Genomic DNA, 27,099 nt, shown 5'->3' with positions numbered 1-27,099 from the left:
TCGGTTGTAGTGATTTATAACCTTTTATTAGTGAGGGTGTCCTTAAGTACAGTCAGTGCATATAAAACAGTGTGAATTTCCTGCTCTTAGCCTTTGAGCGGCGTCTCCTTTGTAACTCACGTGACTACAGAAGGCACTTGGTCTCAGTGAACTGTGTGCATCTGACGTGTGGGAACCAGAGGGAAGAGGAATTCTCAAACCGGCCCCCACCCCCACCCCGGGATGATGGAAGGGTCCACAGGGCAGGAAAGTTGGGGAGTGGGAGCAGGGGCACCCGTTTCCGTGGTGACTTTCTCCTCGTTTCATGTAAGGTTGCCAGTGATCAGTTACCGTGGATATATCTTTCTAAAAATTCAAAAAAATCTCTGCACAGGTCTTGGCAGAGAGGTTGGGTGTGTCTGTGTCTCCTGTTGGATTTTTCGCCTTTGGTACCTCGTTCCAAACTTAAGATGATGCCCTGAATGCAGGGCGGTGTTTATATTCATCGTGAGGGGTGTCTGTGATGTTTGGAGTTTGAAAATGGATTTAGACAGTGCTAAGCGGAGTCCACTGGGTTTGGTTCTGTGCCGTTTTTGAGCAAGTCATTCATTCACTGGCTTTGGTTCCGTTGAAGTCAGCATCACGAGCGTCCATTTCCTCCTCAGACCCATCTGCGTTCTCAATAACTCTACGTCCTCCAGACCTTCTTGTGGGAACAAAAGAGGTCTCGTTCCCTCGCCTGTGGGTTTTTAAGAAGACACACGTTTGTTTAGTACAGAAACCTCCCACGAGATTGGAGGAGGTTTTCAGACTGAGCAGAGAACAAACAGAGACTTGGAACAAATGAGACGCAAATATATTCAGGTGGAAGTGAACAAATCCTGACCCGTCTGGAGGTATGGGTGCATTTAATCAGCTGCAATGGGGGCAGAATAGGTTTTTCAAAGCAGGACCGTCTGCTTTAAAAAAATGTCTGGCTTGGTCAGTTGCTGACCCACTGGCTTCTGGTTGGCTGTGGACTTGTATTTAGAAAAGAAGGGGGAGAGGCAAGTAGGGTGATGGCCCCACGTGGGATTATTCCTACCCTCTGGGGCTGGGATGAGGGGGACCTGTTGTGTCCACACCTCCTCTTTTGCAGAAGGAAAAGTGGGGAGGGGGTTAGGTTTTGAATTGGAGGAACGTGAGTGTGACCACCAAGGGCAGCCTTGAGAGGGAAGGAGGTCCCTGTGTGGTCGCCAGAAGAATGCTGTCTGGTTAAAGGCACCAACACACCCTGCTTCCGTGGAGCAGAATTCTTGGACTGAGTTCCCCCAGGGCAGGGATCTCGTCTGTTTCGTGCTCACCATGGCAGGCACCGTGCAAGGCAAACAACAGGTGCTCAGTGGATATTTGTCAGAAAAACATTAGACCCGTTAATCCAAGGTGTCCCCCTAACTGGTGGGACGCCCCTTTCTGTCTTTCCCACTCCCATCGCCTCGTCTCTGTCCTGCTGGATGCCCTTTTCCCACCAGGGCCCGGCCTGCTCACTGGCAGGGAAGCTTTGTGTAAGAAGGCAGGGCAGGCAGGCAGGAGGAAAAGTCAGACCCGCCTGCTCTTAACCTCCACCATTTGGAAGGAATGTTCGCCTTCTTTTCAGCAACCACAACAAATAATGTTATATATTGAGCTCTGGCCATCTGACCCCGTTTGATGGGTCTTAACTCATTTTAGGATGTCTAAGAAGAAAGCAGACTTTTGCAACAAAAAACGATCCACTTCACGACACAAAGGCGGGACAAAGGAAAGCCACGAGGGTGAGCCCAGCCCATCGATTCTTTAGTCACAGGGGGCGACTCAGACAGGCAAGACAGGAGGCAGAAGCAAGGCCCAGAGATTCCTGATCGCTGACAGGCTTCCCAGCACAAGCCATCTGGGGTCCAAGGGTGGGAGGACCTGGGCCGGTAAAGCCCACTGGGTGTGGCAGATGGTACTTCCAAGGGGGCAGCGATCAGGAATAAATACTTAAAGTGGTAGGCACCGCCAACTAAAGACTCAGGGCAGTCTTCCTCCCATCAGAGGAAGCTTCTAGGTCCCCAACTCCTTTGAAAGTAACTTTATATCACTCCCTCCCTAGAGGTGACCTTTAAAAATCTCTTCCTTCCCTAGCAGCGTGTTCTCTCGGCATGCAGGGCTCAGCAGTCGTCCACACAGCTTTCTCCTCTGTGTCTAACCTTCCAGGTTCAACACTGGATGGGATGGGCTGGGAAACAGTGCCTCGGTTTCCCTTTGCCTCTCAGAAGAGCCTGTACTTGCTAACTGCGTGTGTGCTAAGCTGCTTTAGTCGTGTCCAACTCTTTTGTGACCCCGTGAACTGTAGCCCTCCAGGCTCCTCAGACCATGGGGATGTTCCAGGCAAGAATACTGGAGTGGGTTGTCACGCCCTCCTCCAGGGGATCTTCCTGACCCAGGGATGGAACACGAGTCTCTCATATCTCCTGCATTGGAATGTGGGTTCTTTACCACTCGCTTCCCCACCTGGGAAGCCCACGTTTGCTAAGTAGAGGAGTTGAACTGATCAATGTGCTCCTTTGGCTTAAGAAGTAAATCAATCACTCCTGGGTCCCTGGAAGCCCCCCTGTGTGGGCACCAGGCCTGAAGCTGGTCTGTTTTGGTTCAGGAGGCTTGCTTGAAGGAACAGGACTCATATGCTAGGCAAAAGTTGATAACTGGCTGTCTCTGCCAAAGGAAGTAAGGGACTCCTCTAAAAATTTGCTTTAAGTGTCTGATTCTGGAGAATTTGGGTTCTGTTCACGGACTCAGGAACATATCTCAGGCACTGCTGGCGTCCCAGGAATGAGCATGAGCGTGTAGGGCCTGCTACCCTACAAGGATTCAGGTTCCATCAACCTGATGGAGGGCCTACACTCCAGCCAAGCCTGGGACCCAGCTTATCCCACGATCCGGAAGAGCTGCCAGGAGAGCCGCTCAAGAGCAGTGCCCCAGAGGCGTGACGCTCCTGCCTAAAGCTCCTGCCTAGACCCCCTCCACCTTTAAGTATTATGGGTACAGCGACAGCAAAGCTGAGATTTCTCCAGGAGAGCAGACAGACAGAAGGCAGGGCTGGCTGGGCCTCAAAGAGGATGACGGGGAAGCCGGGCCCCAGAGCCCAACTGCACGTGTGAAGATGTTAGAATCCCAGAGAAGCCGAGGCCTCTGGCCCCTGTCTTTGATGGCTCCGTGCACCCCTGGAGTCGTGGGTGTCCATCCCTGGTCTGTGAACACGTGCCTGTGAGGCCTCTGGGAAAGACTCGGCCTGACCTGGCCTTCGTGCGCTCAAGATGTGGTTAGCGGCCGACCTCACTGAAGCCCCACGCAGCCCTAGTGAGGGTGAGACATCGGGATGAGAGCTCGTTCGCTCGCACGCATGTGTGGAAACCCCAGCCCGGGGGGGCCTGTGGCTGGGGGCCACCATGACCCTGTTCCTGGCTCACTCCAACTTGTGAACCAGACCAGCCGATGACAGCCATTCTCCAGGAAGGTACCTGGACAGTGGTGCTGGTGCCTCTGCTCAGCAAGGTGCCTGAGCTGGACGAGGGGGCACAGCCCAGCCGTGGCCTCACTGTGTACGAGGGGCCTGCCGCCCAGGTAAGAACCCTCCAAGCCACGCAAAACAGCCTCTGAACTTGTCAGCACGCAGTGTGACAGGCCACATCAGTGCCACGTCAGACGCCCAAGCGGGAGGAAGGAAGGAGACTTTGTGAAGATGCATGTTTGGGTGCATGTTGGCTTTGACGAAAGACCGTTTTGGACCTAAGATCCCTAAGCCTTCGGACTTGGTAGACATCTCAGAAGTTTGGGAGGGCCCACGAAGGGGGACAGGGAGACGGGGGCGCGTGCTGGCAGAAAGGAAATGGAAACCAGGAGCCACACACGCACACACGAGCCGCGAAGCTGCAGGCATGATACCTGGTGAGTCATTGCGGAGTTTCCTGGGGGAGAGGGGCTCTGAAACAGAGAGAGAGAGTCCCCAGTGGTTACCATCCTCCTGTTCAAGTGCGAGTTTAATCATTAAAAGCGTTTGCTTCAATTCAGTAGTTACAGCCACTTTTAAGGACCCTTACAGCGGAACGCCTGCAGCCACCAAGCACTCAGGGAAGCGGGCACACAAAGGGACAAGTGGTCTGTTTTTTTCCAATTAAAAAGCACTTTCTGTCCTTCAGAGCTTAAAGAACACAGGCTCAATGGCTTCCTCCCCTTCTGCATTTCTCTTCAGGAAGGTAAAGGAATCTGAGTAAGCTAGGCCAGAAGATCCTTGTAAGACCAGAACCTGAACAGCTCCAGGCAAGGAGCCTGCAGCAGCCTGTCGCTCCATTACCATGACTGTCTCTACTGCCTCTCACGCCCGTAGCCAGGAGGTAGAGGCGGGCACCTGGGCAGCTCACGTGGAGATGCCTGGCAGTCTGGGGAGGGATGGGTGCATTGGTCAGGCTCTAATGAGGGCTCGTATTGCGATGTATCTGGCTGGTAAAATCTGTGAAACGTGCATTGTAATTCCTTGCTCATGGAGAAGCTGGCTAGGCTTGCGAACCTCACTCATAGTTCCTGCGCTTGATCTTGGGTTTTTGCATGTTTGGAGGACTCAGAGAAGGCAGCAAAGGTGGGAGCTGTCTTCCACCCATATGTACGTGTATGCTTATGTTAACTGTAAAAAGTGGGTGGTCTAATACCGGCCTGTATGGCCCTGAGAAGGGTCAGTTATATGGGACAGAATCCAAAAGGGATAGTCAACTTGTGCTGCACGAATGACGGGTCCCAGGAATATCCTGGCAGTCTAGTTGGCACTCTGAGCTCTCTCTGCCAAGGACTGGGTCCAGTCCCTGGTCCAGGAACTAAGATCTCATAAGCCTCGAAGTGCACCCTAAAGATTTTAAAAATTAAAAAAAAAAAAAAGACATCAGTCCCAAGAAAGGGACAGTGATAACAAAATGGCAAGAGAGCTGGGGTGGCTGAGTGCGCCCCACTGCTCAGCCCATGCCCACGGAAGGGCAGCGTCCGGTCAGCAGCAGAGAGGGCTCTGGGGGCTCCAGCAGTGGGGACACGCCGCCCGCCCGCCACCTCGCACCGGCAGGGGGCTCCTTCCTGAACGCCTGCACTTGGAACCCGCTGCTCACTCCCCGCTTGTGAAAGCGGTTCAGGCTTCCCCTTGTCTCCTAGAACGGTTCTCAGGGTCTGGAGCTGAGATGCCAGGTGATTTCAGAGGGTTCCCAGGCATGCCTTCGGGTTGCTTAATGGCACCTTGAGAAAGGGGTTCCCCTTCCCACTCTTTAAATACATCTGATTATGTCAGAGAGTCTGGTGCTAATGTTTTTTGTCATTGCCTTTTTAATGAGAAGTCGGCCTTCGGGTCACAGTCATCAGTTTGTGGCCACAATAGCTAGAACTCACTGTTGTCTTGTTTTCACTGTGTTTAACTTGATTGGGACCTGCTGATGCAAGGGACCCTGGTTTAACGATACAGGGGAGGTAGGTTTCATTTGTGAATAGACACATGTATGGTTTACACAGTAAACTTCACAGAAAGTATCAAGTCGACAAAAGGACAGGTGGTGAGAGACCAAGGCAAATGGGAAAGGTGGTGTGAGAATGGCTGAGGTTGAAGAAACGTCATCTCTGACCCAACGACTGAAGGTTTATTTTGTGCCCAGACACTGGGGATGAATAAGCAGACACAGCCTCTGTGTTTATGGCCTTGCAGGCCAAGAGTGAGGACAGACTGTATGTGACATAAATACAAGAATAACAAGCTCCATGATGACAGGTGGGTAAGAGAGAGGAGAATGCCAGGGAGTGAGACAGGAGGTTCTGATCACATGGATGAGCAAACACCTGAAGGAAGGCAAGGAGGGGGCAGCTGTTGCAATGAGCTGCGGGAAGAGCATTCCAGGCAGAGACTGTAGCCAGTTCAAGGGCCCTGAGGCAGAAGATGGAGAGGTGGAGGGTAACTTAGGAGGCAGAGGACAGAGATCGTGCAGGGCCTGGTGGAACTAACCGTTGTCAAGATGTTACTTTGAGCGAGATGGGGGCCCATGGAGGGCTCCAAACAAAGGAGGGGCATGACCCCACACCATTTCTGTGTTGAGAACAGGCTGTAAGAGGCCAGTATGGATGTGAGAGGCCCACAAGGAGGCTGAGAAAGTCGTCCAGATGGGAGGAGAGGGTAGGTTGGACGAGGTGGCAAGAAGTGGATGGATTCTGGATGCAGAGTATTTTTTAAGGGAAAGTTGACTGGATTTCTCAACAGCTTGGATGCATGGTGTAATGGAGAGAACAATAAGGCAGCTTCTGGCCTAGGTTAACAGCAGCTTTGAACCGGGGAGGACTGTGCGAGGAGCTGGTTGGGGATGAGAGGGTTCAGTCAGGGCTCAGGTCGGGGTGTGTTTGGGTGTGGGCTGCCTGTTAGGCACTGAATAGGAAGGTCAAGGAAGTCTGGAATCCCAGGAAGTCTGGGCAGGAGATAAACTAGGAAGTCACTAGCTGTGGATGGAATTCCAAAGCCACCAGGCTGGTTGAGATTCACCTGAGGAGTGAGTGGAGATGGAGATGGAGAGAGGACCAGGGTGGCAGTCTGGGCAGACCAGCAGCAACTGGCCTTTAAGGTGCGGCACCAGCAGAAGAGGTGAAGGGCGGCCAGAAAGTGGGAAGGACAGCGGTGAGGGCGGGGCCGGGAGGCCTGTGCAGAGGCACCACGTATGCTGCCGAATCGAATCGGGAGTTTCACGGTGACAGGCTGCAGGGAAGTGGGGTTGGGTTTGTTCAGCTGATGGAGCGACTCAGCGAGAGAGAATATATCACAGGGTAGAAGGGTAAGACTTTAGGGAGCAACATCCTTGGTTAAACAAGAGGGTGAGGGGTCTAGTGGTGGGGTTGACCTCAGTTGGTGCTGGACAGTTGAGCACAGAAATGGGGGGAAAAGTAGAGGAAATGAGTACAGATGTAGAGAGGTATGGAGAAGTGGGGGCTTGTTTATACTTCACGATGCTTTCCTTTTTTCAGTTAAAGAGGAAGCGAAGTCATCAGTGGAGACTGAGGATGGCAGAGGGAGTAAGTTCAGGGAGGGTGAAAAGCAGGTGCCTAAGTTGGTGAGGTGAGAGGGGGAGGGGGGAGGGGAGGGGTGAGAGGGTTGGGGAGGGGAGGGGTGAGAGGGAGGGGTGAGAGGGTGGGGGAGGGGAGGGGGGAGAGGGAGGGGAGGGGTGAGAGAGAGAGGGAGGGAGGGGGAGATGGTGGGGGAGGGGAAGGGTGAGAGGATGGGGAGGGGTGAAAAGGTGGGGGAGGGGGAGGCTGGGGAAGGGGAGGGGTGAGGGTGGGGGAGGGGTGAGAGGATGGGGGAGGGATGAAAGGATGGGGGAGGGGAGAGGTGAGGAGTGAGAGGGTAGGGGAGGAGTGAGAGGGTGGGGGAAAGAGGGGGAGAAGGTGGGGGAGGGGAAGGGTGAGAGGATGGAAGGGTGAAAAGGGGGAGGGTGAGGCTGGGGGAGGGGAGGGGTGAGAGGGCAGGGGAGGGGTGAGAGGATTGGGGAGGGGTGAAAGGATGGGGGAGGGGAGGGGAGAATTGAGGGGTGAGAGGGTGGGGGAGAGGCGGGTGGGGGAGGGGAGGGGTGAGGCTGGGGGAGGGGAGGGGTGAGAGGGTGGGGGGTGGGGGGAGGCTGAGAGGAGGGGGAGGGGTGGGGGGAGGGGGAGGGGAAAGTCCCGGCAGCAGTAAGTGGGGTCAGCCTGGTGTCTCAGTGGCACGTTTCTCAATGAAGTGGCAGCGCTCCTGTTGGCTTTCTCGCACAGCTTAGAGCTGCAGAAGGTTGGCAGTTGGATTTCATTTGGGTTGTATTTTAACCAAATAAGCCCAGCACAGCAGGAAGAGGGACCACAGTGTGGAGGATGTGGAAGAGGCTGATCATAACTGTGCAGTCAGTGGGGCTGCTAGAGGATGAGCCGAGGGGTGCAAGACCCCAGTGGAGACAGAGGGGAGAGCTGAAGAAAGGTGGGGTGAGCTGATGATGTGATCCCTGATGGTCAGGTTAGAGCTGAGAGTTAGCAGGAGTGCAGGTGAGTGGCAGGGCCCTGGAGGAGAGAAGGTCATGGACTTGAGGCTGGATCACCCGCCTGCAGGGTGTGGATGGATGACACAGAAAGCGTGGAGCTAGGCCTTTCAGGGAACTGGGTGGACCAGGGCCTGGAAGGAGCCCTGGGAAGCAGGAAGCACCTACCACCTTCAGGCCCAGAGGTTCAGGGGTGGGAGAGAAAACAACCCTGCCCACTTAGGGCAGAGGGGCTTGACTGTGGGCAACAGCACCCCCCAGGGACAGCAGGGGATGTCCCACTGCATCTAGCTTGTGGAGGCCAGGAGTGCTGCTCAGCGTCCTGCAGGGCACAGGCCAGCCCGTGACAGTCGCTCAGTCACGTCCGACTCTTTGCAACCCCCTGGACTGACGGTAGCCCACCAGGCTCCTCTGTCCATGGGATTCTCCAGGCAAGAATACTGGAGTGGGTCGCCCCGCCCTTCTCCAGGGGATCTTCCCAACCCAGGGATCGAACCTGGGTCTTCTGAATTGCAAGCAGATTCTCTACCATCTGAGCTACCAGGGAAGCCCATGATAAACAAAGAGTTGTTCAGCCCTGGATGGCGATCGGACGGAGAAACCCTGAGTTAGGAAGAGTGGGGAAGAGAGTCCAGAAGAGAGGGAAAGAGAGAAGGGAGTCTGCCAATGTCCTGACACAGAGAAGAAGGGACTTAGGAGACAGGGAGACACCGCCTGGTTCTCCTGCTCCTCACCAGGAGGACAGGAAGGGACTGGTTGTTGGAACAGAAGGAGAGCCGCTCAGAGGCAGGGCCCCCGTGACCTGAGCCCCTCCCACATCCAGCACAGGCTGGTGCTGCATACATGATGAGCTCAGCGGCTCTGGGGAGAGGGCCCTTGAGCCACTGTGGGTGTTTCAGGGCACCCCGCGCACTCCGTCTGCTACCCGAGGACCCTGGGGGCCGGCACCTCACCTGAGCTTGCTCTTGAGTGCTGTCACCTCGCGGCCCATGGCCTCGTTGCTCTCCGTGGCCTCGTCCAGCTCACGCTGCAGTTTCCTGCGGTTGGCATTGATGCGCTGGGACTCCTCCTCCGCCTCCTCCAGCTGCCTCTTGAGTTGCTTGACCCTCAGGTTTCCCTTCTCGGCCTGGCAAGGAGCAGCCCGAGAGTCAGGCGGGTGCGTGGCGGGGCCTGCGGGGCTGGGCGGGGGGCCGGGGCGCGGTTACCTGCTCCTTGTACTGCTCTGCCATCTTGCGCTCATCCTCCACCTGCAGCAGGGCCTCCTTCAGCTTCTTGTCCTTCTGCTTCAGTGCCTTGGCGGTCGCCTGTTTCTCTCTGCGCACACGGGGCAAGCAGGGAAGGTTCAGATGGGGAGGGCCTCCCTGCAGCCAGTGCGTGAACCCGACCAGCATCACCCACGTGGGCACTTTTTTTTTTAATTATTTGGCTGCACTGGGTCTTAGCTGTGGCATGTGGGATCTAGTTCTCTGACCTGGGAACGAACCCTTGTCCCCCCTGCATTGGGAGCACAGAGTCTTAGACATGAAGGGCCAACAGGGAAGTCCCCACATGGGCACTTTTCCTGAGCCCGAATCACAGCTCATTCTGAGAAATCGTCCATGAAAAGGCATGACGTGCTGACCCTAGCTACAGCGCGGGAGAACCTTGGAAACGTTCTCAGTGAAAGAAAGCCAGTCTTAACAAGAGGCCCTGTGTTATATGCTCCCACTTTGCGAAACGTCCGGAATAGACAATAGAGACAGAAAGTAGATGAGCGGTTGCCTGGAGCCGGGGATGCGAAATAGAGGGTGATGGCTAAGGACACAGGGCTTCTTACTGGTTCTCTTAATGTGCCACAGTTGACTGTAGTGAATGTGTGCCTGTGAACTGTACACTGAGAGCCACTGCACTGCCCTGGTGGCTCAGATGGTGAGGAATCTGCCTGCACTGCGGGAGACCCGGACTCGATCCCTGGGTTGGGAAGATCCCCTGGAGAAGGGCATAGCTACCCACTCCAGTATTCTTGTCTAGAGAATTCCATGGGCAGAGGAACCTGGCGGGCTACAGTCCATGGGATCGCAAAGAGCTGGACATGACTGAGCGACTAAGCACACACACACACACTGAGCCGTATGCTTTAAATTGGTGAACTGTTGTGGCACATGACTTTTCTATGAAGTCACCACAGAAAAGGGCAAAAACAGTGTAAGGATCTAGACCCTGTCTGATGGTCAGCTCAGGGACCGCGTGTCAGTGAGCAGCCTGCCCATGACTGTGGGTGCTGAAGGGGCTGAGGACCCGGATGTTTGCTGTACCCGTTAACATGACAGCCTGCAGACACGGGTTAGGCAAAGTCCCGGGAGCTCCCGGGAAGCCCGGCTGACATCACTGAGGAGTCTGGCCGCTTAGAGCAGCTGGCGTCTCAGAGGCTCACTCCGGGCACAGCGCCTGCCCGTGTTCTCAGTTCACCCAGAACAGCTGCCACGCGGGCACCTCTGAGCCAATTCTCGGCCAGAGCTGATGCCCAGGGAGACTGGCTGACCCCTCCACGCCCCCACCGCTCGCTGGCAAGCAGGCGGTCTTTGGGGTGCTGCTCGATGGCCCCCTTGGCCCCCATACCTGGCCTCCTGCTCCACCTGCTCCTCCAGCTGTGCGATCTTGGCCTCCAGGGCCGCAATGGTGGACTTGAACTTGGACTTGACTGCCCCCTCCATCTCCTGCAGCTTGCTCCGCAGCTCCTTATTCTGCCGCTCAAGCTGCTGCCGCGCGTTCTCATTCTTCTGGGCTGCACTGCGCTCCGTGGCCAGCTCGTTGCTGAGCTGCTCCGCCTGGGGAGGAGGGTGGAGGTCACCAGGTGGAGGGTGCCCGGAAGCCCCCCTCCCTCCCCTCTGGCACGCAGCCCCTCCCTGGCCGTCCTTCAAGGCTCAGCCAAGGGGCAGCCCTTCCAGGCCACATCTCAGTGCCATGCCGGCTCCACGAGGGGGCCCCGGTGCCCATCGTGGAGGGTGCTCACTGTCAGGAGGTGGGGGCTAAGGAAAAGGCAGGAAGGAGACCGCCAAGCCCTTCTGGGTGAGCCTCGTCTGCTGGAGAGAGCCACCATGGGAGGCCCTGCAGGCCGGGTGCTGGGGTGACCGGAGAGGAGGGAGTGGGTGCTCCGGAGCGGGATGTGCCGGGTCCCTACTCTCCTGCCTCGTCCCACCCCCTCCCGGGCCTGGCACACCGGAGCCTGTCGCAGGGCGGGTGCAGGCGGCCCCGGCCCCACCTGCTGCGTGGCCTTCCGGACGCGCTCGCTCATGGCTTCTGTGTTGCCTTGCTCTTCCTCCAGCTCCTCCTCGAGCTGTGCGATCCGGGCCTCTAGGCGGCGCTTCTCGTCCTGCAGCGCGTTCCTAAGGGAAAGGCAGCCGCCCTGGGACCTCCAGCCTCCCCTGGCTTAGGCAGCTTGCTCCCCTGGAGGAGCAGTGCCTCGGGGTCGTCCTCTTTTACAATCGAGACTCAGAGAGGCTTAGAGGCTTGTGCAAACTCACACAGCTGGGAAGCAGGGAGCCAGGCCTGAGATGAGGACCGGCTCGCTCCTCCCTGACATCCCCAGATGCCCCGTCCCCACCAGACTACAACCCCATAGGGTGTGAAAAACACATGTCCCCTGTCACAAACTCAGCTGAACGTGCTGTCACGTTCAGCCTTAACATATGGTCCAGGAGGCGTCCTCTGACTGACTGCCTCTCTCATCATGTGAGTCTAGGGACCCCTTTTTCCCTAGGCGGCTCCTACCTGCCCGACACGCTGCTGGCCAGCTCCTCGGCCAGCTCGTCCTTCTCCAGGTCTGCCTGCTTGCGAGCCCTCTCGGCTGCCGCTAGATCCTGGACGTTGCAACGCGGGGAGGAAGGAAACCGGTTGCCTGTCAGGAGGGCCTGAGCCCCACCCAAGCATCTACCCCGCTCCCAGCAGCAGGCCCCCGGCTGCCTCCACGGCCATTCTTGAAAATGGCGTGGCCTCCTCCGAGCTTGGGGGGAGGCCTGCAGATCCGTCAGCGAGAAAACCCCGTGTCTTTCCACGCCCGTGCTATGGAGCCCTCACTTGTGGGATGCTGAATGCGGGCGCCCGAGCCCGGGGTGCCCAGGGCCCCCCCATCAGGGCCCCCACAGTGCAGATAAGGCTTTACCTCCTGTAGCTGCATGAGGTCAGCCTCCAAGCTCTTGGCCTTCTTCTCATTCTCTTTGGCCGTGGCAAAGATCTCGTCCCGGGAGGCACGGGCATCTTCCAGCTCTCTCTGGAAGTCCTTCATCTGAGCCTGCATGAGGACAGGCAGGACCAGCTAAGAAGTCCTTACTCACCGGGTCCTGCGGCCCAGATTACCTTCCTGTGCCAGCCCGAGTGTGTGTGTTAGTTGCTCAGTTGTGTCTGACTCCTCGCAACCCTGTGGACTGTAGCCTGCCAGCTCCTCTGTCCAGGGCATTCTCCAGGCAAGAATGCTGGAGTGGGTTGCCATTTCCTCCTCCAGAGGATTTTCCCAACCTAGGGATTGAACCTGGGTCTCCTGCATTGCAGGCAGATTCTTGACCGTCGGAGCCACCAGGGAAGCCTAGGCTTTCCCACCATTTAACCACAAAGCCTTTGGCCGCAGGTGGCTGCCTGGGGCCTCTGGACGGGCTCCACAGACCTAAGAAACGGTGCTGAGGTCTGAGTGTTAGCCTCTCAGTGGTGTCTGACTCTTCACAGCAACCCCATGGACTGTATAGCTCTCCAGGCCCCTCTGTCCATGGAATTCTCCAGGCAAGAATACTGACGTGGGTTGCTATTCCCTTCTCCAGGGAATCTTCCTAACCCAGGGATAGAACCTGCATTACAGGCAGATTCTTTACCATCTGGGCCACCAGGGAAGCCCGGAGCCAAACACCTGAGGATAGTGTTTGGCCGTTGCTGAGCTGCTCGCCTGGGGAGGAGGGTGGAGGTCACCAGGTGGAGGGTGACCTCACCACCTCCGCCCCCAGAGCAGGAAACAGCCCCCAAAGCAAAAGCATGATGGAAGAGCACCAGGTGGCCAGGCACCAGTGACAGAAGGCTGCGTCCTCCCACGGCCGTGGACCCGCCTCCCTGGTCCCTGGGGCGTCACCCACCTGCAGTTTTCGCAGCTGCTTGATGGCTTCCTCCCTCCCCTTGATGGCCGAGTCAGCCTGCAGTTCCAGGTCCTTCAGATCCCCTTCCAGCTTCTTCTTGGCCGCCACCGCCAGGGCGCGTTGCTTCCTCTCGTCTTCCAGTTCCGTCTCGTATTCGTGGAGCTGGGTGAGGCCAGAAACATGTGCTGCAGGGCAGGGCCGCCCCTCGGATCCCTTCCCCCACGGCCCAGGTCTGCACCACCACTGAAGGTGGGCTTCCCATTCCCGGGTCGCAGGTGAGAAATCAAAGTTTCCACGAAGCCAGGAAGTGGTGGCAGAAGGAAGGAATGCCGGCTGGCCCCCCTCCCCTCCCCTCTCTCCCCTCTTTCCCCTCCTTGGATTACCTGCCTCTGGAGTTGCCTCCGCTTTTCTTCATTCTGCTCGTCCCGTGCCTGGAGGTCCCGCTCAAACTGTACTTTAAGGGCCTGCATGTTGACCTCCAGCCTCAGCTTGGCGTCTTCTGTTGCTTGAAGCTCATCCTCGAGCTCTTCCAGCTGGGTCTTCATCTCCTCCATCTGGGTCTCCAGGGCCCGCTTGGACTTCTCCAGCTCATGGACCTTTGACGTGAGGGGTGAAGTCGTGAAGATGGTCGGGCAGCCCCCGGTGACGGGCAGCTCATCATGGTCCAGGAGGTGGCTTTTGATACCCCCGGGATGCATGACCAGGAGTCCAGACCACAGCCTTCCTCTCGGAACCCTTGACTCAGACCTTACCCCAAAGGCTGTTCCCAACAGCCCAAGGCTGGCCCCCTCTTTGCATCAGCCCGAGGGACTCCCTTCAGTTCCTGATTATTGCTTACCAGGAATGAGGCGTGGGGCCCCCTCCTTTACCTGTGGACTGATAACTAGCAGAGAGGGTCGGGGGGGACATGGACAAGCAAAGACGATGAAGAGCCACTTACATTCTTGCCCACATCGTCCTTGGAGCTAACCAGATCCTCCATCTCGGCTTTGAGCATCTTGTTGGTCCTCTCGAGCTCTTCTTTGGCTTCCAAGGCTTCCTCGAGGGCCCGCGCCAGCGACAAGGCTTTGGTTTCCTTTTCCCTGGCTTCTGCCTCGGCTCTGTCCCTTTCATCCGCATATTTGGAAGAGATGTTTTTCTCCTCGGCCAACAACTGCAACACAGCAAAAGACCCAGAGGTGAGCTCTAGGCATGCCCGAGGGTCGGCTGCATTTAACTGCAAATAGGGGGAAGAAGTCTTGTGTGCAGCTGAACTCATCCTGGTACGGCTGGGAGGAGGTCACATATCTATGCAAATAGTTTATAACAGTCCTGCTTGCCGACTTCTAGGTCGGCTTTGCACAGCCAGCATTCGCCGTATCTTTGTGCTCAGAAATCACTAACGCTGCCCGTGTTGGTTAGAACATACTGTGACCAAGGTCAGGGTGACACTTAATCCTGCCAGAGGCCAGTTTTCCTTTTGTTTCGTGGCCACAGTCACTCCCTTACAGAAGTACCCTATGAGTAGAGAAATGGTGAATATGTGGATGGATTTGCACACACCCTCTGCCGGGGGAAGCAGCTCCAAGAATACCCCATTCTGACGTTAATCTCATCTTTAGAAATAGAGGGGCTTCCCTGGTGGCTCAGTGGAAAAGAATCCTTCTGCCAATGCAGGAGACTTGGGTTGGATCCCTGGGACAGGGAGATGCCCTGGAGAAGGAACTGGCAACCCACTCCAGTATCCTTGCTTGGGAAATCCCATGGACAGAAAAGCCTGGTGGGCTACTGTGCAAGGGGTCGCAGAGAGTTGGACCTGACTGAGCAACTAAACAACAAAAAGAAAGAGCAGTCTTCACTGTAGCATCCAAAACCCAGACTGCCAGAGTCCAGCAAAGATGGGCAGGTAACAGGGACTCCCAACAGCAGTCAACACAAAAACTCTCCACTGTTTGTGACGGGAAAATAATAGAGCAGTCTCAGACCCTGGACCAGATAATGAACCAGCAGATAAGAAGCACTAAGAACAAGCTGTCAGCACAGAGAAGGGATGGCTGGTAGAAAAGAGAAGAATCCCAAAATTCCATCCCCACATTGATTTTTGGAATAAATCCTGAGTCACATGTAAACCAAACCATATTTATTGATTCTGAGTAACACATATTAAAAGCTGGTATTTAGGAGTTTGGGTCATACAGGTGTATGCATTTATCAGAACTCAGTGAGTGTATACTTAAGATTTATGTATTTCAGTGTAATTTTACTTCAAGGGAAGAAAAAATATTTTGAAAAATGAACCCTAGTTTATATGCAGTGTGGCAGTATCTAGAGGGTGATGTACAGTTGTCTGTAATTTGCTTTTAAATGCGTCTAAAAGATAAGATACAAATGAGAGATGTAATACACTCATAAAAAAGCATGTGATAAGTCAGTGAAGTGTTAGTCATTCAGTCATGTCCAACCCTTTGCGACCCCATAGACTGTAGCCTGCCAGGCTCCTCTGTCCATGGAATTCTCCAGGCAAGAATATTGGAGTGGGTTGCCATTCCCTTCTCCAGAGAATCTTCCTGACCCAGGCAGGGATCAAACGAGGGTCCCTGCATTCCAGGTAGACCCTTTACCATCTGAGCCACCAGGGAAGCCCCAAGTCAGGGTAAGGCCTTAATGACTGAATCAAGGTGGTGAGTGCCCAGGTGTTCACAGTACAAGGCTTTCTGCTTTGCTGTGTGCTCAAGATTCTTTGTGGTGAGATATTAAGGAACAGTGGTATTTCAAGGGTAGATACTTTAATTGGAATCCTCAGTAGGTGCCCAACAAATACTCGCTGAGTGAGTAAAATCAGTAAACCTCATTCCTTATCAGGGCTAGAACCCAAGGCACGACTGGGTTTCTAGATGGCCCTTGTGGTGGTGGTGGAACCTGGGAAGTCATGGCCACTGAGGCTTCGCCGCTGTCCTCACTGACCCCTCGAGGAGCCTCACCCAAGCCGGCCAGCCTTCCATCGTGACCAGCAAAGCCAGGATGGGATGCTGCCATACACGCAGCAGCCACGCCAGATGTTCCCCAGACCCGGACCCCCGCCCCCCAGCCAGGCTCCGTGAGCAGAGGGGAGGGCCCTCCAGCCCCTACCTGATCAAACTTCTTCTGCTTCTTTTCCAGGTTGGACACCAGTTGTCGCTGGTTGTCCAAATCGACGACCAGGTCGTCCAGCTCCTGCTGAAGCCTGTTCTTGGTCTTTTCCAGTTTGTCATAAGCAGCTGCCTTCTCCTCGTACTGCTGGGTCAGGCTTTCGATTTCCTTCTGGAACTTCTTCTTACCCTCTTCCAGCAATTCCACGGTGCTGGCAAAGTCCTGCAGCTTCTTCTTCGAGTCGGAGAGCTGAAAAGGCAGTGTCCAGGGTGGGATGAGAGGAGGCGGGGATAAGGGAGTCCCAGCCCTGTGCCCCTGAGAAGCCACGACCATCATTGAATAAAATCAACAGCAGGGAGAGCTGGTGAGCCAAGCAAAATGGCACCATGGAAGAAACTCAACAGCAGGGGGAGCCAGTGAGTCAAGCAAAATGGTGCCACCGTTCTATCAAAATCACATCCGAGCCACTGATCTACCCTCCAGGGCAAAGACACACAGTGGGCACCTGGATGTTCAGGGTTGAGATGTGGCGCTCCAGGTTCTGCTTGGCCTCCATCTCCTCGTCCAGCTGTTCCTGCAGGCTGTTCCTCTCGTCTTCCAGCTGGCGCAGCTTGGTGGACACGTTGAGTTTCTGCCGGGTTTCTTCTTGAAGCAGCTCCTACAGAAAGGACACGCAGAAGTCCAGGAGCCCACCCCCAGGAAGGCCGTACCCCAGGTGCCTCCAGATGACGTGGCCCGATACCCACCTGGGTGTCCTGGAGCTGGGACCCAAGGGACGCCACGTCCTTGGCCAGTTTGATGGCCTTGCCCTCTGCCTCGTTGAGCATCCCTGTGACACTCTCCACTTCATTCTGTGGGCACCCAGAGACTGGTTAGTTGGATCATCCAGGACAGGATTGTCCTTAAGTAAGAGGGGCTCTCTGTACTCAGTGATCGGCCTTGGGGTGTCGACTGATTGAGAGGTTCCCATGAGCTAAGGGGCCTGGTCATGGTCACTCCATGGCCCCCTAGGGGAGGGAAGGACATCCCTACAAGTTGCAATCTCTGGTAGCCTCTGGTTCCGAGACCCTGTAAGAGCCCTGTTATACTGTGGTTAGACTGTACTAATTGGGCCCTGAGCCCTCCACATGGATCCTGGAGCCTTGCCAAGGTTGGCAAGCATGAAGAGCAGGTTTGCAGGTCCAGATACTGAGTGGTGGTCTGGACTCACCCAATCCCTAAAGTGGGGGAAGAGGCTGCAAAGGGCACCTCCACATCCAAAGGTCCTGTCCCTACCACCCCTCTTCCTCACCCCTGCTCTTTGCCCTTTCACTGACCCTTACAGCAAAACCATAGACGCGGGCACTACAGGTAGAAAGCTCTCTCTACCTTTCCTCTGCCTTTTACTCCAAGCCCTGGTATCTCTGAACAAGTCCTTTTGGAGACACCAGCCCTCCATCCATCCTCCTCCCATTTACACTGAGGATATAAATGATCTTCACTCCTCCAGGATGTTGTTTGTGTTAGGACAGCAAAACCCCTGTGCTCAGCTGTGTGTGGAAAAACTCATACTTCGTGCTGTCCTGTACTCTTGTCCCAGGCTCTAAGCGCATTAAATATTTATCAAAAGGTAGGCCATATTCCATGAATGGAAAGTCAGCCCAAATGTCTGTTCAAAGCTAATCAAGACCAAAGACCAACAGACCATGTCACTCTTCAGCTTAAAACCCATCAGTGGTTTCCCGTCACTCCTGTCTTCTGGCCCCAACCTGCTCCAGTCCCACTTTATGCCACATACCTTCCCTGTCCTGTAAACTCCACTTGGCCCCAGTCCCCACCATCCCCTATCGTCCATCAGATTTATCATTCTGGCTCTACTGGCCTTACATGATCTCTTCTGACTTCTCACTTAGTCCTGAGCCTTTGCACATGCTATTCCCTGTCTATAAGTAGACAGACTTCTTATCTGTCAGGCTATACATCCTTCTTAGGGAAGCCTTCCCTGACTCCTCCTCCCACAGGCTCAGGCCCTTGTATTATTTATATTCATTGCAGTATGTGTCTCTGCTTCCCAGCATCATTTCATATTCATCTGCATGATTATTAACGTCTTTCCCCGCACAGGGCTGGAGTTCTCCAGGGGCAGGGACAGTGTTTGTCTTCTTCCTTGCTGTTGTATCTCAGGATTAAACACAGCACCTGGCATACAGCAGGCACTCAAAAAATACTCATTTTGAATGAGCAGGTAGGAGTTTTTAGAGGTTAAATTGAATAAGGCAACCATATCATCTCCCTGAGGAATGTAACTCAGGGAAATGAACAGAGGCTTCGTTAGCTGGAAGAAACTCATCCTTCAGAGACGGTCCCAACGAAGCCGCCTCACCTGCAGCTTGTGGACCTTGTCGTTGAGCTCGGCCCGGACCTTCTCCCCGTCGCTGTACTTGGACTGCAGCTCCTGCAGCTGCACCTCCAGCTTCTTCTTCTTGTGTTCCACCTCCTGCTTGGCCTGGCTCAGGACTCGCAGCTCTCCGGCCAGCTCCGCGTTCTCTTTCTCCAGCGCCTGCTTGTTCTTGTCCAGGTTGGCCTTGGCCTAGCCAGAGAAGCAGAGGGGAAGGGAGGCATTAGGGCCATGGCTGGGAGAGTGTTTTAAGATAAGGACCTGCGCTAGCGGTCCATTTCTTTGCTTCCCCCTCCCTCGGTAGGTCCGGGGACCTGTGCTCCCCACCTCAGGGGAGGGACTCGGGGCAGTGAGGAGCACACAATCCCCAGTAAGACTTTTTAGACTGTTTTCCTGAAGCTCAGAGGTTGCTAACTAGCATCCCCCAGGCTGCATCAACCCTGCCATCACATCCTATTTGATCCATGTTATACCTTTTAACATTTTAATAAAGAAATATTACACAGGGACGTCCCTGGTGGTCCAGTGGCTAGGACTCAGCGCTCCCAATGCAGGGGGCCTGGGTCTGATCCCTGGTTGGGGAACTAGATCTCACATGCCACAACTAAGACCTGGCACAGTCAGGTAAATAAAAAGCAATATCACATAAAAATCTGGGTTCCCAGCTTCTCATTTGAAAAATCGAATGTTCTATTTCATGATTGGGTGGTGGTTAAATAATTTGTCAAAATTCACTGAAATATATACACTTAAAGTTGGTGAATTTTGCTGCATACATCTCTATTTAAAGTCTGACTTCCAAAAAAAAAAGTAAAGATCTGGAAACAGAGGTCTTGCCTTCCTCTGCGAGAGCAATCATCTGGATCTGAGTAGCAGCTGGCCCTGTAAACAGGGCAGTCACACTCCACTCAGCCCCAGGCCCCACCACTCCCTCTCATCCATTGATTTATCATTGGATGTACACTGCCATTTCTGTGAAAGTTTAGAGAAAGCTATTTTATCTAAACAGCTCTTGTAGGCATATGAGTTTCTCTAAGAAAAAAAGTGTTTGGGGGAAAAACCAGAAGAAAGTGTGTGGGTCCCGAGAGTGGAGAACGCAACAGTGGGCTCACCCTCAGCTCCTGGGCCCGTCTGTGCAGTGTCCAGGGACCCTCAGAAGCCAGTCCTCTGGTGACGAAGTCCATTTAATGCTGCCAGGACCCCAGACAGGGACAAAGTGCTTCTTAAGGCAACAGTGCAGGTTGATATCAAGGACCCTGGGGGACCTCACGGGACCTGGGCTCCCCTAAAACCTTTTTCCCAGAATGGTGGTGACTATACACGTGTAAGGGGAGTCGAGGTAGGAACAATACTATGAGTTTTCACCAACAATCTGAAACATTGCTAGAGGTAAAACAGTCTCCCTTTTCAGTGCTCCTGAGATGGTGGGCAGGCGTTGTGAGCCCCCTCCTGCTCAGGTCAGGCATGGATGGCCACAACAGCTGAGTCTCTGCAAAGAGGCCTCCAGCGCCTGCTCATCTCGGATGACCACCTGGCTCAGCGCTGGTCAGTTAGCTTTCCAAACTTACAGTAAAAGTGACACATGTACCTTACCACTGTCTGGAGGACTTATTACTCCATCGGTGGGAAAAGCCCATTTGGATTCAACTTCGATCACAATAAAACTTTCTGGGGGACTTCCTGGTGGTCCAGTGGTTAAGAGTCCACCTGCCAATGCAGGGGTCACTGGTTCCATCCCTGGTCCAGGAAGACTCCGTGTACGGCCCAGGGCAACCAAGCCCACGAGCCACAACCACTGAAGCTCGCACGCCCTAGAGCCTCTGCTCCACGACAAGAGAAGCCATCACACTGCGAAGCCCGCGCACTGCAACTAGAGAGGAGCCCCCATGTGCCACAACTGGAGAAAGCCTGAGTGCGGCTGCAAAGACCCAGCGCAGCCAAAAGTAAATCATTAATTAACTAAAAAATAATTTCTGGGAACTTCCCCGGTGATCCAGTGGTTAGGACTCCATGCTTCCAATGCAAGGAGCTCAGACTTGATCCCTGGTCAGGGAACTAAGATCCCTCATGTCACAGGGCATGGCCAAAAAAAAAAAAAACCTTCTGAATATAATAAAGAAAAGACAGTTGAAAGGAGAAATACATGTTATAGATGAAACTAGCAAGATCTTATTTGTCCAACACAAAAGAACTGACAAAATGCCCAAGGTTCATATTCAGACCCCACGTGACGACTGACAAGGTAACACAAACAGGTAGCTTTTCTCCACTTGGAGCGTGAGGGTGTATAGTCAGGGACAGTGCGTTTCAGTGTGGGGCCTGGAGATGTGCATTTTAGCAAAGGTCACGGTGGGATTAAATGAGTTGGTGCCTGTAAAACTTTGGAATAGTGGCATATACTCAATGCCATACAGGGGTTGCAGCCGTTATTAAATGTATGGGAAAATTCTGAGATTATGATCGAACTGGTGGTGAACCAGCTCATGGAAGAATATTTATCTTTTTTTTTTTTTAATATTTATTGATTTGGCTGAGCTGGGTCTTAGTTGGGATTCCCTGGTGAATTTGGCTGAGTCAGGGTCTTAGTTACAGCACCTGGGATCATCTTTCTTGTGGTATGCGGGATCTTTTTAGTTGAGGCACGTGGGATCAAGTTCCTTGATCAGGGATCAAACCCAGGCCCCCAGCATTGGGAGCCCAGAGCCTTAGCCACTGGATCCCCAGGGGAGTCCTGAAGAACATTTATCTTGACTGGCGATAGAAGCTAATGCCAACACCAACAATTCTTAGGTAACACAACAGCCATTCAGTCTAGAAAGTTCTGGAGGAAAGCTGGAGCACGGATGGTATAATTCAGACTTTTAGAGAAGACACCTAGCAGGATGTCATAAGCTAAAAATCTCTTCCCTGGGAATGAAACACAAGGACATTCTCCAAAGCAAGAGGAAGTTCCGGATACACAGAATTTTAGTGCTAGTTAACTGCCTCAGATTCTGTGCACCCCCAAATAGCCAAGCATCAGAGGAAGATTAGATCTAGCCATTCCCAAACTAACCATGGAGCACTGTCTTGCCACTCAAATGATGACAGTCTTGCTCCACTCTGCACAGAAATGAAGATGGCTAGACTGTCCTCAGTGTTCAGTTACTTTCCCAGAATTTTGCTAAACTCTGCTTATCCACAAGGGCCTACCTGGAGACCCTGCCCTGGAGAGGCTACAAGATGAGTCCAGAGCCAGGGCTTCCCAGGTGGCTCTGGTGGTAAAGAATCCGCCTGCCACTGCAGGAGATACAGGTCGAACCCTCAGTTGGGAAGATCCTTTGGAGGAGGGCACGGCAGTCCACTCCAGTATTTTTGCCTGGAGAATTCCATGGACAGAGGAGCCTGGCGGGCTACAGTCCACGGGATTGCAAAGAGTCAGACATGACTGAAGCGACTTGAGCATGCATGCACGCCAGAGCAGACTGCTGGGACTCTGTCAATAGCTGTGTGGCCTTTAGGTACTCTGGACCTCAGTTCCTTCTCGTGTCAAAGGGGCTTCATTGTACCCATCCCAGTGGGTGGTAGGAAAGATAAGTCAACGTAATATTCAGTAAGCATAAATGCTGGGTGCCGTCACTCTCATTAGGATCGCCGCAGCTTGTTACTGGTCTTCGTGCAGACACTCGCGTGTAGTTACCTGAAGCTGCTGACACATTGTTCTTCGCATTTTGTTGTCACCAGAAAGCTACGGCGACTCACCCTCTTGAACTGCTCCAGTTGCTCAGTGAGCTCCTCCACCACCTGGGTGTGCTTCTGCCTCATCTCCTGCACCTGAGACTCGTGGGACCGTGTCTCCTCGTCCAGGGCTTTCTTCAGCATCGTCACCTCCTGCTCCCTCTTGGCCCTGGGCAGCAAGAACACAGAGGCTGGCAGCCGAGGAGACAGAGACGGGCCTCAGTGCAGAGGCGCGAGGGGTCTCCCGGGACCTGGAACTGAAGTCTTTGTCACTATCCCTCCCAAGCTGTGTGACCTCGGGTGAGTCACCTAACCTCTCTGGACCTGGAATTTCCTCAAAACAAGGAGGTAGCCATAAAAAAAGAGGAGCATGCTACCTCCCAGAATCTCCCAGGGCCGACAAACAAATACACAAAATAAAACACATGATATTGTTGGAAGAATGCAAAGTGAGTTGCAGACTGTTCTGTAAATATTAACATTAGCTTTACTTTCTGAGGATACGCTATGTGCCAAGCTCTGACCTAAGTTCTGGGTATATGTCATCTGATAGAATATTCAGAGTGAATAGAATATTCAGAGTGACCTTTAGAGGCAAGTGTATCATTATTTCTGTTTTACAGATGAGGGAACAAAAGCTAAGAAAGAGTGAGCAGCTTGCCCAAGGTATTAAAACCATCGTGTGACTGACCAAGAATTTGAACCCAAACAGTCTGAGTTCACTGCTATGAGCCACTGCTCTGGGCCAGTGCAAAGGGGGTAGAAAGTTGTGCTGGCTTCTAGGCCCAGCTAAGTGATGTAGCACAAAACCCAAAATGTGGGAAGTAAATCTCCATGTTAGCACAGCACTTGACACAGGGTGCACTCAACACACACTTGTGTGTTTGCTGAATAAATAAATGACCTAGTTTCACTGAAGTCAGCATTCATTATCTGGCAGGTGACCCGTTTTTGTTTCTGCTTTTTGGTTGGGTATTGTCAGTTAGCCAGCAGTGACACATCAAGTGAAGACCGATCTGATAAATGTTATTTTGAAAATTTAATGCAAAACTTATACACACTCCGGAAAAGACAGGAATGAAATTCCCCAAAGTGTTAACCGTGGTGGGACTGGGGTCAATGCTTTTGGTATCTAACTTTCCTACAGTTTTCAAGTCATTCTCTAATTGAGTATATCCTCCTACTGTGATGTAAGACAAGATTAAAAAATAAGCATGATTAGACATGGAGAACAGACTTATGGACACGGGAAGGGGTGAGGAAAGGAGAGGGTAGGACGAATGGAGAGAGTAACATGGAAACATACACACTGCCATATGTCTCATAGACAGCCAGCGGGAATTTGCTGTATGACTCAAGGAACTCAAACTGGGGCTCTGTAACAACCTATAGGGGTAGGATGGGGTGGGAGGTGGGAGGCAGGTTCACGAGGGAGGGGACATATGCATACCTATGGCCGATTCATGCTGATGTATGGCAGAAGCCAACACAATATTGTAAAGCAATCATCTTTCAATTAAAAACAAATAAATTTAAAAAATAAGCATGCTTAATTTACCAGTTGATTTTCATGGTTCCGACATATTAAAATGTTTTATTATATTTAGATTTGATGTTAGTATTTATAACATCTATAATAAATTATTAGTATTTTCAAATAATTAAAAAATCCAGTTTTTCCAATTACCCTCTTTGGGTAACAGGAAACTCCCAAATGCCAAGTAGCTAATCATCTCCAGGGTAGGAAGATATGCGAGCCCTTTTAGGTATCCATGTGGCTTAATTAGACAGAAATATTTATTACTCAGTTTTCTGAGATGTCCTTTTTGTTAAGAACAGAACTGAATCAGTTTGCTGTATACCTGAAACTAACATGACATTGTAAATCAACTATATTTCAACAAAATTAAAAAAAAAAATTAAGCATGCTTACATCAGTTAAAGCAAAATGCAATCAGCACGATAAACGCAGGGCCTGAGGAGCCCCGTGACTCAGGATCTGTGTGGGTTTGCCCCTTTCCACCAGCCGTCCTGACCCATCCGAGCGGCCGGCCGGCCAGGTGGGGGCTCCTCACCTGAGCTCCTGCTGGGTGGCCGTGCTGTCCAGCGTGTCTTCCAGCTCCGTCTTCAGCGCCTCCAGCTCCTCCCCCAGGTCCCGCTTCTGCTTCTCCGCCTTGTTCCTCGCGGCCCGTTCTGAGTCCAGGTCCTCCTGGAGGTCTGAGATGTGACCTTCCAGCTCCCGGATCTTCTTCAGGGCATTGTTCTTCTGAGCCATTTCGTCGTCCAGCCTGCCAGGGACAGATCACCGGAACTAAGACCCTGGGGTCCCTAGGCCCCCTGCTGTTCATCCCACGAGGTCGCCGAAAATGGTTTTCTGGAAGCAGTCATTTGGGTTCCACAGATATCAGAACATGTTCTATTCAGGTCCCGAGACACACAAGGCCCCTTCTTGCCATGTTGGACTGCTTGGAGGTTCATGCAGGCTGTAGTTTCCGAGGGCTGATGTAAGAAAACAGGTCGTGCTGCACGTGTGTGTGTGTGTGCGTGTGTGTGTGTGTGAAAGTGAGGCAGAAACAGACAGAGACACAGACAGAGAGTGCTTTGCACTGTCTCAGCATGGTGCCTTGTCCCCAGCAGGAGCCCAACAGATGCTTTCTGAGTGTCAGGCAAGTGTTCCTCCCCAGTAACTACTGGTTGATTCTTCCTTCCATTTGCAAAGTGCTTGGCCAGGCACTGCTTGTTGGGGGTGGGGATGTTAACACCAGGGGAGACGGTGACTGCGGGTCAGGGTGGGAGGTGGGGAGCCTTGATCTGGTCAGGGTGGGAGAGGGGAGCCTTGATCTGAAAGAATGGAAGGGAGCTCCCTCCTGACCACGGTGGGGCTGCTTCCAGTTTCGTCCACAGTGGATGGAAGGGGACCAGTGGAGGGAAGACACGAGGTGGCCCATCACCCTAGCACTGTCGCCTGGCACAAACCAGCTGAGAGAGAGCTGGCCAGGGGACCAACCGAAAGCGACTCCCAGCCCGTCTCTCCAAAGCCAGGCGACTGGCCCAGGTTCCTTCACCTCCCCTGGCCCAGCTTCCTCCTCAGTGACTGGAGGTGCAGCAGCACATCCGGCCAGGCGTTGGTAAAGACACCGCTCGAGCAGAGCTCAGCACACGGGGAGCAGGTAAGTAACTGTGAGTCGCTGCTCTTAGGCCCCCGGGGAGGCTGTTAGAGCACCCCCAGCTCCGAGCTGGGAGAAGGAGGTGCAGAAAAGTGGGCGGGGGACACCCCACATGGAACGGGCCGAGTCTGCTGTACCCTGGGCGGGAAGAGAAGGGGCAAAAGCTCGGGAGGAGACTGGTGTTCACATAAAGAGGGGCCTCAGAGGGAGACAGCCGGGGACAGCAGGGTCCTCCCAGCCTCAGACACGTGGTGTTTGTGGTGCCCATGGAACGGCTTCTTTGTGCAACCAGAAATCCAGGGCTGGGGTGCAGATGACGAAGGATGGGCACCCAAGAGGCGGGCACAGTGGCAGTAGAGAGGATGAGCTTGGTAGGGAGAGAAGAAGGCCAAAGGCGAGGTTCCCGCAAGGCACCTGGGCGGCCAGGGCGGGGCCACTTCACGTGAGATGGAGGCCTGCCTGGAGGAGGAGGAGGGCCAGGCGCCCCCCCCCTGCAGGCCGGCAGGGGCCCTGGGGCACACGCACACACTGGACCTGCCCGCGGCGGCCTTGTACCTGCCCAGGGCCGCCTGCAGCTCCTCCTCCTTCTTGGCCAGCTGCATCTTGAGCTCGGCGATCTGCGCCTGCAGTTCTGCGATCTGCTCGTGCAAGTCGCTGGCCTCCCCATCCAGCTTCCTCTTGAGCTTCTCCAGCTCCTGCCGGCTCTTCTCCTCCTTCTTCAGCCGCACTGCGCAAAAGCCAGGGCCCTTCAGGGGTGGACACTACCCAAGAAACCCCTGGAGGACGAGCCTTCCTGCTCGGGCACTTCACACACACACACACACAGGAACCATCCCACCCGCACCACGCTCTTGTGGAAGGAAAGTCAGCCCTGGTGCCAAGCATCTTCTAGAATGAATGTGTGTGTTCCCTAAGGGTGAGCAGGCAGCCAGGTAGAACTGTCTCTTTCCTGCTGTAATCCACCATTCTCAAATGTCCTGTCTTATTTTCCTACTTTTAAAATAACCCCCTTCACTGTTAACCTGAAACTATCACAACATTGTTAAGTGGCTATACCCCAATACAAAATGGTTTTGGTGTTAACAAAAAATAAAATAAAATATCCCCTTCAGAACCTCGCCAGAAGCCATTTTACCTTCCAGTTCTGAAATCATAGATTCGTGCTTGTTTTTCAGTTTGGTAAGATTCTTGGCTTTTTCTTCCTCTTCTGCAAGATTTGTTGTTAAGTCACTAATCCTCTCTTCAAGGAGTTTTCGCTCCTTTTGAGGGAAAAGAAAAAGAAATATCATTAGTTTTTTTCCTTTTCTCTGGGGCCTATGTTTCACTGTTAGTAACTTCCAGATAAACAGTTGAAAGGATAATCTACACTATAACCAAATGCAACCTAGAGTTTTAAAGGGGGAAAAATAAGTTCCTCAACAATAATGCTTTCCAAAGACTAGCCACTCCCCACCTCAGGCCCCTCCACCCCTCAACTTCATGTCCCAGCCAAGGGGCCCTCTTTCCTTTCTTACCACAGGCCTCAGGGCCCTTGCAAACAGGCGGGACCATCTGTCTGGGATGTGCCTCCACCCCCTCTAACTGCTCCT

The 27,099-nt window shown here is 53.5% G+C and overlaps 1 protein-coding gene across 4 annotated transcripts in view; it reads right to left on the bottom strand.

Annotated features, from left to right (window-relative positions):
- Positions 1 to 4: 4 nt before the first annotated feature.
- The window catches only part of MYH11 (myosin heavy chain 11), a 127,332-nt gene continuing 100,237 nt past the window's right edge, over positions 5 to 27,099 (bottom strand). For 2 of the 4 annotated variants that reach the window (XM_086375622.1, XM_086375623.1), the window contains 19 exons: positions 26,646 to 26,769; positions 26,066 to 26,237; positions 24,419 to 24,631; positions 22,368 to 22,512; positions 18,612 to 18,818; positions 16,996 to 17,100; positions 16,755 to 16,907; positions 16,250 to 16,498; positions 14,082 to 14,294; positions 13,525 to 13,737; positions 13,142 to 13,303; positions 12,187 to 12,315; positions 11,796 to 11,884; positions 11,287 to 11,410; positions 10,644 to 10,852; positions 9,251 to 9,359; positions 8,999 to 9,171; positions 3,925 to 3,963; positions 5 to 718 (listed from right to left, as the gene is read on the bottom strand). In XM_086375622.1, coding sequence (XP_086231748.1) covers positions 3,933 to 3,963; positions 8,999 to 9,171; positions 9,251 to 9,359; positions 10,644 to 10,852; positions 11,287 to 11,410; positions 11,796 to 11,884; positions 12,187 to 12,315; positions 13,142 to 13,303; positions 13,525 to 13,737; positions 14,082 to 14,294; positions 16,250 to 16,498; positions 16,755 to 16,907; positions 16,996 to 17,100; positions 18,612 to 18,818; positions 22,368 to 22,512; positions 24,419 to 24,631; positions 26,066 to 26,237; positions 26,646 to 26,769 — 2,820 coding nt within the window. In that variant the 3' untranslated portion in view covers positions 5 to 718; positions 3,925 to 3,932. The remainder of the gene's footprint in view (positions 719 to 3,924; positions 3,964 to 8,998; positions 9,172 to 9,250; positions 9,360 to 10,643; positions 10,853 to 11,286; positions 11,411 to 11,795; positions 11,885 to 12,186; positions 12,316 to 13,141; positions 13,304 to 13,524; positions 13,738 to 14,081; positions 14,295 to 16,249; positions 16,499 to 16,754; positions 16,908 to 16,995; positions 17,101 to 18,611; positions 18,819 to 22,367; positions 22,513 to 24,418; positions 24,632 to 26,065; positions 26,238 to 26,645; positions 26,770 to 27,099) is intronic. The other 2 variants (XM_086375620.1, XM_086375621.1) reach the window with 1 other exon arrangement.

Source organism: Bos grunniens, chromosome 25 (genome assembly GCF_055505025.1).
Source record: "Bos grunniens cultivar Pamir isolate PY7600 chromosome 25, Bosgru_T2T1.0, whole genome shotgun sequence".
NCBI lineage: Eukaryota > Metazoa > Chordata > Mammalia > Artiodactyla > Bovidae > Bos > Bos grunniens.
The sequence above is the reverse complement of the archived record's forward strand: the minus strand, read 5'-3'. Positions and strand labels throughout refer to the sequence as shown.